The following is a 17,587-nucleotide window of genomic DNA, read 5'->3' on the forward strand; positions in this document are numbered from 1 at the left end:
CCACAAGGAGTATGTGAAATTTGGAATACCCTTATCGAATGGAAGTTCTCACTGGAATAAATTATTGTAGTTTGTCCTAGGAGCGTTTTTGATTTGGAGTGATTTGTTTTGTTAGCTCTTTGAAAAACCTGCATGCCCCCCCACGCGAGACCCTCGTACTTGACATCTGTCAGCGTCCGTGTCCGTGTGCCGCTTCCTGTGTCCGGAGTGCGTTCCGTTGATGTTTTTGTATCTTGAACTGTCGGAAAGAATCTGAAAGTCCACCCAGTGGACACACCAGAGCTCTGGGGCCCGACACGGCCGGATGCGGCCGTCGCCCCTGCGGGCCCCTCAGCGCCCTCTCTCACGCAACACCCACGGGGCTCCATAGGTCCAGTCCTCCAACTCGGACCGTGGTCAGTGGGGACCGTGGTAAACCACCGGGCCCCTCGGCCCAGCCCAGAGGGTCTTAGGACCCAGAGGGCTTCGCTGGGCCAGGCGGCCGAGTGTTTGGTCAGGATCCTGCTCCCGGCCTGGGCTGGGGTCTTGGGTTAGAGGGTCTTGGCGTGTTGCATGCAGCACGTTCTCCTGCCAGGGCCGCTCAGCCATCCTCCTGAGGGCCTGGGGAGCTCCAGTACCCTTCGGGGGCCCAGAGAAGTCAGGCAACAAAACGGGTTCCTGTCGAGCAGGAGAGGCCACCCTAGGGTCTCCATATGCACAGGGCTCTGCTCGAGGGCGCCAGGCCTCCCCGCATACCTGCAGCCCCCGGGACGGCGGCACCATCCGCGTCCCATGAGCCAGTGCAGCCACCTGTGTTCCCTGTGCCCTCGTTTCTGACACGCAGCTCGACAGCCTCAGTCCCAAACCTGAAAACTCCCACCGGGGGCCCTGGCCAAGCCTGAAGGGATGGATGGCCCCTGATGCAGGCCACCCCGGCCCCCGACACACGCTCACACGTGCGCACACGAACCCCGGGGAGTCAGCTCGCGCCCGTCGCTCTGGGCACCATCTCTCTCAACAGCACGCACTCCGGGCCTCCCGGGGCCTTTCCCTTCTGCTTTGGCTCCGAATGGGCCCCGTGACCCCTCGGCATCGTGGCTTGTGCTGCATTCTGTGAACAGTGTGCATCGTGATTCTCTGTGCGTCTGCAGAGACACAGCGTGTCGCGCCATCCTAGGAGCTTAGCGGGGTGTGCGTCATTGCCGTGATTTAAATCTAAACTGCCTTCTACTTGTAGGAATCACGGGGGAAGAGCGGCAATTTCTGGCCCCTCCGATGCTCAAGTTCACCAGAAGCCTGTCCATGCCGGACACCTCCGAGGACATCCCGCCCCCGCCACAGTCGGTGCCCCCCTCTCCTCCCCCACCCTCCCCCACCGCCTACAACTGCCCCAAGTCCCCAACTCCCAGAGTCTACGGGACGATCAAGCCCGCGTTCAATCAGAACTCCGCCGCCAAGGTGTCCCCGGCAGCTCGCTCCGACACGGTGGCCACCATGTTGAGGGAGAAGGGGCTGTACCACAGGAGGGAGCTGGACCGCTACTCCCTGGACTCCGAGGACCTCTACAGCCGCAACGCCGCCGCCCAGGCCACCTTCCGCGGCAAGAGGGGCCAGATGCCCGAAAACCCGTACTCCGAGGTCGGGAAGGTCGCCAGCAAAGCCGTCTACGTCCCCGCCAAGCCCGCCAGGCGGAAGGGCATGCTGGTGAAGCAGTCCAACGTGGAGGACAGCCCCGAGAAGACGTGCTCCATCCCCATCCCAACCATCATCGTCAAGGAGCCCTCCACCAGCAGCAGCGGCAAGAGCAGCCAGGGCAGCAGCACGGAGATCGAGCCCCCGGCCTCCGAGCAGCCGGGCCAGCTGCGGCCCGACGACAGCCTGACCGCCAGCAGCCCCTTCGCCGCCGCCATCGCCGGGGCCGTCCGCGACCGGGAGAAGCGGCTGGAGGCCAGGAGGAACTCGCCGGCCTTCCTGTCCACGGACCTGGGGGACGAGGACGTGGGCCTGGGGCTGCCCGCCCCCCAGGCACGGCCCTCCAAGTTCCCCGAGGAGGGCGGGTTCGGCGAGGAGGACGGCACCGAGCAGCTGTCGTCACCCACGCCAGGGGCGGCGACCAGGGAGCCCGAGAACCACTTTGTGGGTGGTGGCGAGGCCGGAGCTCAGGGTGAGGCCGGCAGGCCACTGAATTCCACGTCCAAAGCCAAGGGGCCCGAGAGCAGCCCTGCAGCTCCCCTCAAGAGCAGCAGTGCGGCCGGCCCTGAGAATTATGTCCACCCGCTCACGGGGAGGCTGCTGGACCCGAGCTCCCCGCTGGCCCTGGCGCTCTCCGCGAGGGACCGAGCCTTGAAGGAGTCCCAGCAGGGCCCCAAGGGGGAGGCCCCCAAGGCCGACCTCAACAAACCTCTCTACATCGACACCAAAATGCGGCCCAGTGGGGAAGCAGGCTTCCCTCCGGTCACCAGGCAGAACACGCGGGGGCCCCTGAGGCGGCAGGAGACGGAAAACAAGTACGAGGCCGACCTGGGCAAGGAGCGGAAGGGCGACGAGAAGGGCACGCCCACCAACATCGCGGATGCGTCCCAGCGGAAGTCGGCCGGCCTGCTGATGGTACACACCGTGGACGCAGCCAGGCCGGACGCCTTCCTGCAGGAAGAGGACGAGGATGCCGACGCGGAAACAAAGCCGGACCGCTCGCCGTCCGAGGTGCCAGAAGGCGTTCCCGAAACTGAAGGTGCTTTACCGATCCCCGCTGGCCCCGAGCCCGCGGCCGCCGCGCCCGGCAGGACCGTCGTGGCGGCGGGCTCCGTGGAGGAGGCGGTGATCTTGCCGTTCCGCATCCCTCCCCCACCTCTGGCATCCGTGGATCTGGACGAGGATTTTATTTTTACAGAGCCACTGCCTCCTCCCCTGGAATTTGCAAACAGTTTTGATATCCCCGATGACCGCGTTGCTTCTGTCCCCGCACTCTCAGACCTGGTCAAGCAGAAGAAAAACGACGCCCCCCAGTCCCCTTCGTTGAACTCCAGCCAGCCCACCAACTCTGCGGACAGTAAGAAGCCAGCTGGCCTTTCGAACTGTCTGCCCGCCTCATTCCTGCCACCCCCCGAAAGCTTTGATGCCGTCACGGACTCTGGGATCGAGGAGGCAGACAGCCGGAGCAGCAGCGACCACCACCTCGAGACGACCAGCACCATCTCCACGGTCTCCAGCATCTCCACCCTGTCCTCCGAGGGCGGCGAGAACGTGGACACCTGCACAGTCTATGCAGACGGGCAAGCGTTCACGGTTGACAAACCCCCGGTACCTCCTAAGCCAAAAATGAAGCCCATCATTCACAAAGGCAACGCGCTTTACCATGACGCGCTGCTGGAGGAGGACGTGGACAGCTTTGTGGTCCCCCCGCCGGCACGCCCGCCGCCCCCCGGCGGGGCCCAGCCCGGGACCACAAAGGTTATCCAGCCGAGGACCTCCAGGCTGTGGGGTGACATCTCGGAGGTCAAAAGCCCGATTCTCTCCGGCCCAAAGGCAAACGTGATTAGTGAGTTGAACTCAATCCTGCAGCAAATGAACCGAGAGAAAACGGCAAAGCCGGGGGAAGGACTGGACTCGCCAGCTGGATCCAAGCCTGCCAGCCTCGCTCCAAGGTAAGTGCCGCGGCCGGCGTGGGCGCAGACCATCCCGAGGTGGGCTTTCCTGTGCCGGCCAGTGCTGACCAGGAAACGCCCTTGGGAGCAACGGAAGCGGACACGGACAGGGAATGCCAGCCTTCTGTGTCGGCCGCCTCTGTCGTGCGCCCATGTGCCCCTTTCTCGTCCCCTGGACGCCGGTGCAGCAGAGCGGAGCGCGTCTGGCCCGGCAGGACGTGGCCCCCGCGTAGAGACGCGTAAGGAGACACTGCCACACAGGCCATCCCCGCCGTGGCTTCCGGGGAGGAGCCCTGCTCTTCCCTCCCGCGGCCTCCAGGTCTTGGCCAGGACCCCAAAGGCCATTCTGGAGCCTCACCCAGGGGTTGCAGGGGAGGGGTGCACCGGCCGGGGGTCGCGTGAGCAGCGTGTGTGCAATCACGTGTGCGGTCACATGTGCGTGAGGGGCTCTTTTCCCCTCCTCCTGTCACTAACTGGTCTGAGGCCGGGGAGGGGCCGGGTTGCAGATCCACTAGTGAGCTCAGAGGGAAATGCAACCCTGGAGCCCATCCTGACCCAGGGCGGACATCGTGGAAGAAAAGCATGCGGTCCTCCCCGCGTGGGCGCTCACGTCAGGCAGAGCGTAAGGCACTGCCTAGAAACCAGGGGTCGCACGTGGGGGGCCAGTCCTAAACCCAACCCCAGGGCTCTGTCAAGGCACGCCACGCTGTAACAGGCCCCCCCGCCCCGCCTGTAGCTGGTGGATGACCCTCGCCAGAGCCCGGTGCTCCAGCCATCACTCACGGTTCTCGGTTCCCTTCGCCCAAGACACACACCACTGCTTGGGTCCCCAGGCAGCAGGGCCCTTCACGTTCCCCCACTGATGTTTACTCTCAGGTTTCATCATCTCAACTAATGAAGTCGTTCTTCATACTCCTGCTGGGCAGGCGCTGGATTCAAACATCTCCGTCCATTAATCGGCAGTATTGCACTATGGTCAGGTCCTGAGAGCAGGCTGAGAGCCACCACTTTCCCGGTTACCTTTCGGTGCGGGCGTAAGTTACGTGCACAGCTCCCACTACTCCTCCGAGGAACGCTGATGGGCCAGTCTCAGTAGAGAGAAGCACGCCGACACCACCATCTTTTAATGGGGCACCCATCATTAGTGGCGTTCAAAGGGCACTCCAGCTGAACAGATTCCTTACAAATTCCCCGTTTCTGGTGGACGTACGTACACACGTACCTATGAGTATTACGTGCTTGACAGTCTCAAGGAAATGTTTAAAACTGGCTCTGCCACGTAATAGTACCGGTCTTTAGCTGCTAGGTTATGTAGAGGTACAACAATTAAGATGCCTTATCACTGTGTTTCATATTTTACAGAACACTTGGACATGGTGAGTAATCTTTCTAACAGCTGCTAGAGAGCATGTATAATGATACCCATTTTTCAGAAGGGGAAATGGAGACTCAGAGAGGCCAGGTGGCTTGTCCATGTGCACAGCCAGCAGAAGGCAGAGCCAGGACCAGGCCAAGGTCTTCTGACTGGCACCTCCCACCGCCAGCGATGTCTGAAGTATGGAAGATGCAGAAGGGCACCAATTCTAGGGGCAGCCTGCACAGCACCACGCTCCCCGGAGCACTCCCACCCGGGGGTCCAGGGGCCTCTCTGAACGGCATCGGATTGTAGGCCTCCCCAGCTCCTCTCCTGGCTGGGTGAGCTCCTTGGGGCTCACAGGAGAGGGCGTCTCCGAGTTGCAGGTGTCTCTAGGGTTTCCCTGGGTGGGAGGGGCCTGAGAGCAGGGGTCAGCGGGCAGAATCCTGTCGGACTTCTTGAGAGCAGCTGCAAGACCGATTCTGTCCGACCCAAGCCAGCTGCCAGGAACAGCCACCTCCCGTCTCTTCTATTATTTATACCCCAGCCCATCACGGTACAAGCCCTAGGTGACATCTGTTATGCTCTCACCAAATGCCGGGCATCATGCGGCCCAGGCACCGGAGGCAGGGCCTGAACCTGCTCCCATGGTGCAGATGAGTGAACCGGGGGTCAGAGGTGAAGCCCTTGGCCATGGGCACTCAGCTGGAAGGCACGAAAGCACTCCAACCTCCGGAGCTGCCTCAGGGCTCGACTCCGCCCCTCTCGCTGGAGCCAGGGATTAGCCTGGAAGAAAGGCGCCACTACCTAACCGAGCTCACCGGGACAGGGCTATTCTCAGGCTTACCTGGTGACTGATAATCTGCAAGGGTGGTCACCGGGCGGCCTCCAGCACTGGTGACCTCCCCGAGGCGGTGTCCCCTCCCCTTCCCTACTCACTGCTAAGGGCTACGCTGAGTTGGACCAGGAACAGGTCGGCCTGAGGCCCAAGGACAAGGAGGAAGGTCGGTCACTGACTCCAGCACTAAGCTGGACGCTCGCCTGCGCACTCTGGCTTCTCCGATCTCACGGCCGCATCGGGCAAAGCCCGATGGATGTGAGCTGCAGCCAGGAGGTGGACTGACCAGGGTAAGAAGGGGGCAGGTCCTCAGCAGAGCCCCCCGAGTGGGTGACCGAGCACCGGGCACCAGCTCTTTGTCATGAGCAGGCAGCACCCAACTGCACTTTCCTTCACACACACACACACACACACACACTCCCTGGGACAGGCCTCCGCTTCGCTGGGTCGTGCCTTCATGGAGAGGCCTGGGATTCAGCCATTCATGCAGCAGACAAAGCCCAGGACACCCCCAGCCAGGGCTCACCTGCCTGGGTGTCTCACTGCTACTTTTAAATGCATCTACAAATTAAGAGCTGTGAATTTGGCCCTGGGCAAAATGAGGCAGAAACTGGATGAAGGAAATTCCTAGTGAGGGAAAAGAAATGAGTTTTTCTAGGGAAAACTGAAAACCGGCCGTGCTCTGAAATGACAGACAGGCGGCAGTGCAGACACCCCATTTCCACAGAAAGAAGTTTGATCGCCCAAGAAAGGGACAGTTCTTTGAGCTGCTCCACAATCGTTTGTCCGCTAAGAGGGCAGAAACCTCAGGTGAACCTGCCCCTTTGGTAAGTTACTTTTGCCCTCGGGTCCTTTCTGAACTCTGAGGTGCGGTGACCCTGGGCAGGGTCGGGGAAAAGAGGACACTGGACGACTAGGCCCTCGCTTACTGGGGTACATCTGACTTAACCTGAGCCGTGCATGGGTTTCTGCTGCCATCACGTGTCCCCCGAAATCAGTGACGACGCAGGCTCTGCCGACATCTTGATTACAGACACGTTGGCGAAAAGACGACGATCAAGTCATTTTCTTTACGGCCTAGCGTTCGCGGCCTCCCCCCAGGCCTGATCTGGAAACACCTCCTAAGAACTAGGCCTCTGGGGTGATCGGCTGCTTGTCCTACCCAGCACCGCCCCAAGCTACCCCACGGGCTGGAGGCCCGGCACCGGCGCCTGGCGTCCTGCAGGCCCGGACCTTCCCTGCAAAGCTCAGAGCTCGAGAGGATGACCGTGAACGGCCGGAGAGGCGCCAGGGCACAGCCGACACCCACGACGAGCACGGCCTTGCCCTGCAGCGGGCGGCCCGCCGTGCGAAGCCCTTTGGAAACCTAGACACACAAGCAGCGTCCGCCTCGTTTCAGAGCACCTGGTGTTTTCCATGAAGTCACAGAGCCGGGAAGCCAAACGAGCCACAGCCCAGCCCCATGGCCTCTTGACGGGTTCTTGGTAGGAGCCCAGGGTCAGACCTGAGGGAGGACAGTAACAAAAGGGGTGCACAGTCACAGAGGCCTGGGCCCCGGGAAGCTGGGCGCAGACTTAGTCATGAACCGTTCACTGGACCAGGGATTACTGGTTACCTCAGTGTGCCAGGCACCGGGCCGGGCCCCAGGATTCCTCACTGAACAAGAAAACATTCAAGGTCTCTCCTCCTCTGAAGGGCTCCATTCTCAAGGGGGAATGGATAAGAAACAGTAAACAAGGCGAGCCCGAAGGGTGCGGGCGCTGCAAAGGGACGACGATGTCCCAACGAGTCAGCGACCATGGGCAGGACGGAGGTGACCCTCCCCAAGGAAGTGGCATCTGAACCACCTGAAGGAGTAAAAGGAGCCAGCTGGGCGGAAACGCAGGAGCAGAGCATCCCGGGCACCAGGACCAGCGGACCAGCAAGCACAAAGCCCAGGCACTGGCAAGTGCTCTCCACGCTGAAGAAACCGGCCAGACCAGAGGCAGCGCTGACGGGGGAAGGGTCCCGGAGGGCTCCCGCGTGCCGAGGGGAAGGGCTGGGGTGCGTCCGAGTGGTTGAGCAAAGGCTTGGCGTGAACTTTCGTTCCATGAAGGTGACCCAGCAGCTATGCAGTCAGGTGGGTCACAGTGACACAGGGAAGCCCACGAGCCGGCCCATGTGGGGTCCCGGGGGCCTCTGCTCCGGAGACAGCGGGTAGATGATGGCGTCTGACACAAAACAAAGGGGCTTGACCTAGGAAGCCCAGGCATCTGTTCTTTGTCAGCACTCCCAGGGGAGCGGAAGGTCAGTCTGGGTTTGGCTTTTATTCTCCGGCTGTTGGGAGGAGTATCAGAGCAGTGAGTGGATGCCTGCGGGGGACCCACTGGCCTCCGTCCAGGGCGCACGGCATCGGCTCAAGCCCCCAGGAGCCCCTCCGATCGCCTCGCTCTTTTCGGTTCATCCAGAATGGCCTTCACTTCCCGGAGGCAGCGACGGCGCTCCAGGTCCCCTGGGGGTTCAGGCTGCTTGCAGGGGAGCGCTGGCTGCTTCTCAGGTGATGCCCTCCGGCCTCCGGCTGCCCTGGCCTGGCCTGGCCAGTGGCACCAGCTCCTCACTGGCTCTCCACAGTATTATCCTGAGAGCCTCTCGGTTTTAAAATAAATCTATCTGGGTTGTTAAAAAATGACCTCTGCCCAGCCGGTCCCAGAGCAAAGACTTTTCAAAACTGACCTCCCGCTGAAACTGGGTGCCTTCCCACCTGCTCAGATGTGTCGAAAGGGCTGCTGAAGCCGAGGCAGCCCCCTGCCCCCGCCCAGTTCCAGCCCCATCTGCTTGGCCGAGTCACGTCACTTCCTGATCTGGGAAACCAGCTTCCCACATCCATCCGCCGTTCCTGCAGGCCAGGCCCGGGACTGCAGACACACAGGGGCTCGCGGTGCTCAGAGCCGGGAACCAGGGCCAGGCTCAGGCCTTGTGCAGATCTGTTAACGCCTCGGGCCACTCTCCCTGTCTTTGGAACGACCGACCTTTGGAGGTGCTATAAAGGTAGAAACCAAGAAGAGAGCGGTCTGGAAATAAGTGCTATTTTATACGCAAGACAGGGGCTCCTCACGAAGACCCTATGGTCACTGGAAGGCAGAGGTCCGGCGGGCGTGCTGGAGGGAGGCTTGGGCGGGAAGGGTCCAGAACCCCAGCGCCGGCCCCCTGAGCGCCTCCGGCCCACAGCCAGCCACTGCTCGACAGCCGAACTGCATTTGTAAACACAATGCAAAGGCGACTTGAGTCCTCACTTCCCCGACGCCGGTCAACTCGGGCTGACGATAAAATAACAGTGCATCTCGGGATGTCAGTTAACCCTCCATTTTTGTTTTAATCCTCATGTTCCCGTATGGATTGGATTTAAGAGGCAGGATAGAGAGTAATAGTCCAAGAGAGGGCGTGTGTGTGCGTGTGTGTGTGTCTGTGTTCTAAATCGGGGCAACAGATTCCTGCGTGTTCCACCCGGGAACCCAGTGGTTGCTTAGCAACATAACGATCTCCGCAACCAGGAGATCCAGTGAATGATATCCGCCTGATTAACTGAGAGTCAATCAAACCGCTGAGAAGGAGGGCAGGGTGGACCAGCCCCGGGCAGGCCTCCACTCAGCTCCTCAAACACGCTGGTTCTTTTCCACGGCAACGTTCCGCAGGGCCGTGGGTGGCCCCAAGTATGGGGCCAGATCTGACAACCCCCTTTATTAGCTGCCGGGCTCTCCTCTCTCGGTGTACACTTGACGCAAAGCACGGCCTCCCCCAACCAGGAACGCTGATTTGTCCTTCCTAAGCTGCAGAAGACAAAGGCAGCCCGGGAAGCCGAGTCTGGATGTCAGCAATGAACTGGCTCTCAGGGACTCCAAGCAGAGGCTAACGTCGTTCTCCTTCTTAACACCTTCCTGGATGTTTCTCTCTATATTCACACCATCCCCAGCCAAGGCAGGCACAGGTGTGAGTTTCCCGTCCTAAACACTAAAGTGATGCCCCTCTTGAGGTTCTCTTCCGGGCAGCTCTGTGCACTGCCCACTCTACTCCGTGGCCAGAAAAGGAGCAGCGCGGGTAGACTCTCAGCCAGCATCTGTGCCATTGCTTTAATTTCATCCATCGAAAAAAGCTGCTTTTTTTAAACTGTAATTAATTTTGCAGTGTTGTCTCAACCCATTCCATTTTGTCATTTCCATTTGCTCCCATGATGGGTGGTAACAGAAGAGGGTCGTGCTGAACAGAAGTAAGTGCTGCGTGCAGAAACCTCTTCTCTCTGGTGTGTTCTCCCGTCCCTCGTTCTCACTGCCCACCCATCTGTTTGCTTCTGACGACACACACAGCTGCCTGCAGAGCCTTCTTTTGAAAAAAACATCCCAACTACCTGGGACTCGCTGGGGTGTTCCCACAGGAGGGTGGTGCTGACACCCACCCTCTGGCTCAGAGAGGCCCCCTGTTAAAGGCTGCCTGGGTTTAAAGCAGCTGCTGTCACTTTGGGGGGTTAACTTGCCTCTGCTGCACAAAGCCGATGAACAAGGTCACTTCCCAACTGTCCTGCCCCAGTCGACCCAGTCAGGGTCACAGGCCCGGCGCCACGCAAAGTCACCTTAGAGCAAGTGCCGCGTGCTCCTGTGAGATGCTGACCCGCTTCACCTCCCCTGAAGGTCCTAATTAAACAACGCAAATCCCCTCTGGGTGGGGCTGCTTTACCATCTCAGCTTAGCTGTGGTATCAAAGTGGTTCCAATGAGCCTTCCCCAGACAGGTGTGCCCACAGCCGTGGGGCCCTCTGGAGTGGGAACCGGGGAGCATCTTTCAGCCCTACTTGAGCACCGGAGTTTGCAGGTTTCTTAAATGCCCGCCGTGCGCACGGCCCACCTCTCTCTCCAGGACCGAGGTCTGGGGGCCAGAGGGGTGGCTCCCCGCTCCCTGCGGGTGACGCCCTGGACCGTTTCTTGATTTTGAGTAGCGACCCTGGCAGTAGTGGAGGAGGCATCCTCAGGGTCTCGCCTGGGGCTGCCTTTACCTGCTGGTGCCCAGTGCAACCAGTAACCAAGGCCCCTGGAAATTCTCAACAGGGGCCCCCTATGTGTAACAGATCCGGCCCTGGAGCCCCTGGCCCTCCCGGAAGCCGTATCTGAACGCCCTGTGGGGGTGCGGGCCCAGCCGCGTGCACCCCCTGCCCCTGGAAATGCTCCTCCTCGGGACGAGATCGAAGCCTGAGTCGGCACAGGTCCCCCCCCGCGACCTGCTGCTGCTTCCTCACGCAGAGATGCCGTACTCGACGTAGCACTGAGTGGGGAAGTGTCACGAGGCTGAGAGGCACCCGGTTACCAACTGGCAGTTTCACGCAAATACACACCCGCGGCAGAGAAAGCAAAGAGCAGCAGGAGGCCAGTCCAGAGCGCGGACAGACTGGGCCCCGCGGCTGCGGCTCATTCCCGCCCGCTAATAAAGCCCCTCTCCCGACCCCGACCCTTTCACGCTGACACGGCGGCGTCCATGAGCGCCCCCAGGGAGCCGCAGGGCTTCCCCCTTCCTGAAACAGGGCCAGCCTGCGAGGTGCCCCTCCCTGCACTTGTCCTTCTAAGCCAAAAAGCCTCAGGCCTGGCAGGCAGTTAAGAGGGAGGGTCTCTCCTCAAGGGTGCCCCCCCTCTGCTTGCTGAAATTGAGGCAAAAGATGCCACATCCTCAAGCGGTACTGGTGTGGCACAGACACGCCCCGGCCAGGGAGCAGGACTTGGTTCGGGCCCGTCTCCAGGTCTCCCTGCCCCCCCCACCCCCAACCTGCCAGGCTCCGGTGAGTGGCCGCCCCGTGTGCTCTGGTGCCTTCCGCTCGTGTCCCCCTGCCCCGCCCCCGGCATGGCAAAGCGTTTGCTCACTGCCAGCGCACCTGCCGTCGGACGCTCTGCTGTGGTTTGGGTGTCTCCCGCCCCCTCCTCGGGACGTTGTGAGCGGACCTGTGATGGTTTTCTCTGTTGCTGCCGTTTCAGAGGCCCAGAGGTCATGAGCACTGTCTCAGGTACGCGGAGCACGACGGTCACCTTCACGGTTCGCCCTGGGACCTCCCAGCCCATCACCCTGCAGAGCCGGCCCCCAGACTATGAGAGCAGGACCTCAGGACCAAGACGTGCCCCCAGCCCCGTGGTCTCGCCCACAGAGCTGAACAAAGAGATCCTGCCTGCACCCCTGTCCGCTGCCGCCGCGGCTCCCTCTCCCACCCTCTCGGATGTCTTCGGCCTCCCAAGCCAGCCCCCTCCCGGGGACCTGTTTGGCTTGAACCCAGCGGGACGCAGCAGGTCGCCATCCCCCTCCATACTGCAACAGCCAGTCTCCAATAAGCCTTTTACAACTAAACCTGTCCACCTGTGGACTAAACCAGACGTGGCGGACTGGCTGGAAAGCCTCAACCTGGGTGAGCATAAAGAGGCCTTCATGGACAACGAGATCGACGGCAGCCACCTGCCAAACCTCCAGAAGGAAGACCTCATAGATCTGGGCGTGACGCGAGTCGGGCACCGGATGAACATCGAAAGGGCTTTGAAACAGCTGCTGGACAGATAAGGGCGGCTGCGCCTCACCTTTACGGACCCCTTGCTATAAATAGAGATGGGCTTGCACTGACGTGTGTGATGGCGAGCGCCAAGCCCGCCCCGCGGGCTGGTCTCCTGCTACCCAGAGAAATGCTGTGTCCCTGGCGTGGCTGAGCGGAGGCCTTCAACACACCCCCCCCGCCCCCGGGCTCTCTGTGTGGGCTCCCTGGGCTGTTTCTGTCAAAGAGGGGACCAGGGGAGGGAGGGCTTCTAATCTAAGGTGGAAAGATGCGCGGCTTGCCTCCTGCACGCAGGTGACCTGACCTCACGAGGCCCAGGAGATGCCCACCGCCGCGCGCGCGCCCCTTGCTCCTGCAGGCAGACACCACTGCACTCTAGACACATACCTCCCGCGGCCTCCTCTGCCGTCCGGCAGCTCCGCCCGGGCCCGGGCGCGAGGCCTTCCTCAGCCTGCGGCCCCTCAAGGGCACTCAAGCCCACGTGCTCCTTTCTTTCCCGGACTTGGTTCGCAGCGAGACGCCCGCGGATGTGCGTAGCCGGTGCCCCTTTGGAAGGCAGAGAAGCTTCCTTCCCGTGGATCCTTCACCCTGTCTCCTCCGACATGCACCCGGGGTTCTCCAGCCACGAGGTTCTTGGCAGTGGTGGGTGGTCCGAATGGGATCGTGCCCAGCTTTGCTTAGCTTTCTTTCTTTCTTTCTGCAAATCTGTTAGCATAATTCCAAAGTGGCCAAATAGATGTCACATGGAGTTAGTCAAAGCACAAAGTCACGATTCCAAGGAGGAGGGAGACCTGGCCGTGGGAAGCAGCCGGCGTGCAGCTGCTGTGCCCAGAGTGTCCGCAGCGGGGGAGCAGCTCCCCAGGAGCGGGGGAAGGGGCTTCTCTGCCTTTGGGCATTGTTTAAAATCGAAAGCGTGTTGAATTCTACGAAGATCAGAGCAGGCGAGCAACCACTTTGACACGCAGGATGACAGGGCTCACGGTGGGCGTGTGCCGCGGCCACCCCCAGTTCTGAGCCCGGCCAAGGGGAAGCATCGCAGCTGAGACAGCCCCTTTGTCCCCCGAGGCCAAGGAAGAGGGTACTTAGGGGCTTCTCCCCTTTTCCTCTGAGCGTCCAGGAATCCCACCAGCTTGTCTTAACAGTACAGCAGGTTTTTTGAAAACCCAGCGGGCATGGCGCATAGACAGAACCCAGGGTGAGGGTGCAATGCAGATGAAGGAAGGAGGGCAGAGCAGAGAGGTCTCGTGGGCTGCCAGTCAGGCCTCTGGCAAGGCTTTCTTGGGCCCTGCCGCGTTCTTTCCCCTGGAGCCCCTCCCCTGTAACAGTACCTCTAATTTCCAAGGGAGGTCGCCACCGGCACGCGAGCCACAGGACACCCAGTCAGGGGTCAGCATGCTCTCCCACGTATGGAAGAAGCTCGAATGTCAGGTTTTTGGCTTTTAGTATGATTTCAGAACTAGCCTAGCCCATCTCTAATTATACAAACATGATTTTTTTCCTTTTTCCTTTATGCTCACAGTCGAGTGTCTGATGAGGCCTGGAACAGCTCTAGAATGAATAGTAAAATCTAGCGATTTAAAATCTCTTTCTTTACTGCAAGTTTCAATAGTTGTACAGATAGTTTATAAGCACAATATTTTAAGAAAAAAAAGTGGCTGGTCTACTAGGCAGCCTTTGTGCCACTTCAGTGCTAGAAAGTTAAAGAAAAAAAAAATTTTGTGATTTAATAATACTATTTCTGTGGAATAATTATAAAAGTATGACCTTTTTAAATCAACCTTATTTGGATGCATCTGAACCAGCAGAGCTGTGTTATATTTTCTATCTTTGCTAGAACTTCGTCATCGAAGGACAATTATTTCTTCAAAAGTGGTTGTGTTTCACAATGCAGCAGTTTCTCCAAACACAAACACACTCACCACACACCCCGTCTTTCCAGCCACGTGCCCCTGAATTGGAAACTGAGTTTTGGACCTTCTGTTCCAAAACCTTCTGCAGGTCCATCTTTGTATCTGAATGATCCATTCCAACTTGAAATCAATTGAGTTTTAAGGCGCTTTACTTCCGTGTACTTTCAATTTTTCCATCATGAGATGAACAAATCTTACCCTAGAGAAATTTCAAGCCAAGATACTACAGGTGGCCTGCTGAGGCTGCCCGATAGTTCAGAAAATGTAAAATGGTGGTTTGGCCATTATCTGTCTTCCATTTGGTGATACTGCAAAACCCACTAAGTACACCACCTCACCGTGGCTCTTCTCTCCTTTGCCTACTGTTGGTATTACCTCTCTGCTCGGTGCCAGGCAAAATGCTAGACAGACAGGACGAGTAAAGGAGGCCGCGGGTAGACGGTAACCAACGGCAACTTGGGGGCGTTGGGGTTACTGAACTTCGGCAACCAGGAGGTGAGAGCTGGCTGCTACTCCCTTCCTTAAAGAGACCTCAAGTCGCGTGCAGCCGACCGGAAGCGAGCAGACTGAGGGACGAGAGCTGGTGACATTGGTTGTCTCACCCTGTGTTACTGTAGAGAAGTAACAGGCCCCATCAGAGCCTGCCCCGACCGACAAAATATACACATTATTGCCAAGATGACTCAGTCTCTAGCTCCATTCGCCAGGTCTGCTACAGAAAGCAATAGTTCCTCATTTAAACCACCGCCCACTGTTCTCCCCCTTGGGACACGTCAGGACCAGGCCCTACCCTGTGCCCCTCTTTAATGGTGAAACAGATGTTAAACTGCTCATATAAAGATCATGTTAATACTATTCCAGGTTTTAAAAAGATCCACTTTTGTTATATACTGTAATTTAAATAAATTGCATTTACATGCCTAGTTTCTGTAATATTGTGTATACAAAACCAAAATTGCTCAAGATGTAAATTATGTATACCTGCCAAGATACCTTCTCCAGGGTGTCTGTGCACATTTTAAGTAAATCCATATAATATAAAACTGACTCAATGTGACTGTTGATTTGCTGAACTTTACATATCACAAAGTGAATTATTTGTGGTACTTTAGTTAATAAAACGGTGATTTTTTTTTTTCCCCCTGAGTTACTGAACAAGCATTACCCAGGGTGATCTGGCAATGACTTTTTGCGTGTGGGCCACAAATATTGATTTTTTTCCCATTAACAATTTTTTTGTTTGTTTTTTTTAGAAGCTAATCCTTTTCACACTACAGTTTGTGTAACGTGTTCGCATTATCTGTGTTTCTGTTACTTTTGTGCTTTTATTCTTTTTAGACCTTATTAAAAACAAAAAGGAAAAACGAGCTCCTGTAATTTGCACTTTCTCCCAATCCTTAAATCTCTTGTATGGCAACCAAAATTACTGTTAAAAAAAAAAATAAATATACTATTGCACTAAGGTTGTGGTTCTGATTGCAAAACAGTGAAAACTTTCTGAATCAAACAAAAAGTTGCCAAGCTTACAATCCAGCCACTTGACCTCTGTGAAGCTGACCAGACGGTAGCTTTCCTCAAAGAGTGAAGATTCTCCTTTCGGTGAGCTAATCTGCCTCGGTTCCACTTCCTTAAAGCTTTCTCGGTGTATGGGTGGAAACGAGTATTCTTTCAGAACTGGGAAAGTGTCACGGCGGGCGGACATCTGCGAACGCTGGCGCTCCTGTCTGTTTGGGACGGAAGCAGAGGGGCCCGGAGGGCGAGCCCGATACAAGCCTTCCCCCCAAGGGCACAAGCGGCGGCGGTCTTCCTGCCGTGGGGTCTGCACAACCAGCCAGGCAGCCCCACCGGCTGACACAGAGCCACAACGTTTCGGTGAACGAGGCAAGAGAATGCGTCTTCTGGCCAAGAACTGAGCCCGGAAGACACGGGCTATCCCTTCTGCTGGAGGGAAGCGTATTTTCGACTTCAATACTGAACCTCTTCCGCCTCACAGCAGTGAAAAGTCACTGTCTTTAGTTCCTGAACAGTTCCTTCTGTTCTGGCACATTCTCCTCTTGAACGGCAGCCACTCCGTTTCTATGTTCCTGAAAACATCTCAGCCTCGTACCTTTTGTAGTTTACCCTCCCTGAAGTCCCCCTGCTCCACCATCCAATGGTTCTTCCCAGACCCTAGCCACCACCCCCATCTTCACTGTCCAGTGGTTTCTTCCAGACCACTTCTTCCTGATGAATGTATCTGTTCGTCTTGTTAAGAAAAAAACAGACATTGGAAGACTTTTTCTTTTATCTGTACTTTATTTGATGCATTTTAATAACCAGTGAACTGGAATGTCTTCTGTATTTGTAGATATCCACGTACACACGCAAGTAGGTGACAGTTCCACAGTGGCTGGGTGACCACAGCGGCTGCATGCATACGGGCCTGCCCGTGCTTTGTGGGGAGGCTTCCAGGCTTGTTTCTCAGACTTCAGCAGATCTGATCACTTCAATTTATAATCCACGCTGTATCAGTGGTTTGTTTCTTTATTGTTCCTGTAATGTGTCTCTACATTTCACAGTCTTTCCCGTGTTATGTTTAAAATCACAACAGTCACTGTCCATTGCTTCTACTCTGGAACTCTGTGTTTATAGCAATTCTGAAACTTTAATATGAGCCTTCAAATAAATACAGAAACAAAAAAAAAAGGAAAAAAAGTAAAGTGTGTGCCTTGGGTGTTTTGAACCTGATCTGCATAAAACCATATTGTACTCAAACGCTGTATATTTAATGAAAGGGTAAATATACCTTCACTGTATTAATGTAGCTGATAAAATAGTTACAGTGCCTTGGTTTCTGAACTGAGAAGCCCATATCAATGCACAACGAAAAGTAAAGAACAATTCGAGAAATGAAATGTTGAGAAGACCTAGACATGATTCTGGAGCCTTCCTCATCATAAGACTGTGGGATATACACAGTCATTTAAGTTAAAAAATAAAAAGAAAATTGAAATAAGATTGTGTTATCAATTAATTTTCCATTGAAAGTGCTCTCTAGGGCTTCCCTGGTGGCGCAGCGGTTGAGAGTCCGCCTGCCGATGCAGGGGACACGGGTTCGTGCCCCGGTCCGGGAGGATCCCACGTGCCGCGGAGCGGCTGGGCCCGTGAGCCATGGCCACTGAGCCTGCGCGTCCGGAGCCTGTGCTCCTCAACGGGAGAGGCCGCAACAGTGAGAGGCCTGCGTACCGCAAAAAAAAAAAAAAAAAAAAAAAAGTGCTCTCTACTATATCACTTTCAGTATTCTCATTTAGTTGAAATACAAAACATGGTTGAG

At 57.1% G+C, this 17,587-nt stretch overlaps 1 protein-coding gene across 7 annotated transcripts in view; it reads left to right on the top strand.

Annotated features, from left to right (window-relative positions):
- SHANK2 (SH3 and multiple ankyrin repeat domains 2) overlaps positions 1-16,514 on the top strand; it is a 559,408-nt gene extending 542,894 nt beyond the window's left edge. For all 7 annotated transcript variants that reach the window (XM_049713021.1, XM_049713018.1, XM_049713020.1 and 4 more), the window contains 2 exons: positions 1,217-3,623; positions 11,805-16,514. In XM_049713021.1, coding sequence (XP_049568978.1) covers positions 1,217-3,623; positions 11,805-12,375 — 2,978 coding nt within the window. In that variant the 3' untranslated portion in view covers positions 12,376-16,514. The remainder of the gene's footprint in view (positions 1-1,216; positions 3,624-11,804) is intronic.
- The last annotated feature ends 1,073 nt before the right edge of the window (positions 16,515-17,587 follow it).

The sequence above is a fragment of the Orcinus orca genome, chromosome 8, assembly GCF_937001465.1.
Source record: "Orcinus orca chromosome 8, mOrcOrc1.1, whole genome shotgun sequence".
In the NCBI taxonomy this organism is placed as follows: Eukaryota; Metazoa; Chordata; class Mammalia; order Artiodactyla; family Delphinidae; genus Orcinus; species Orcinus orca.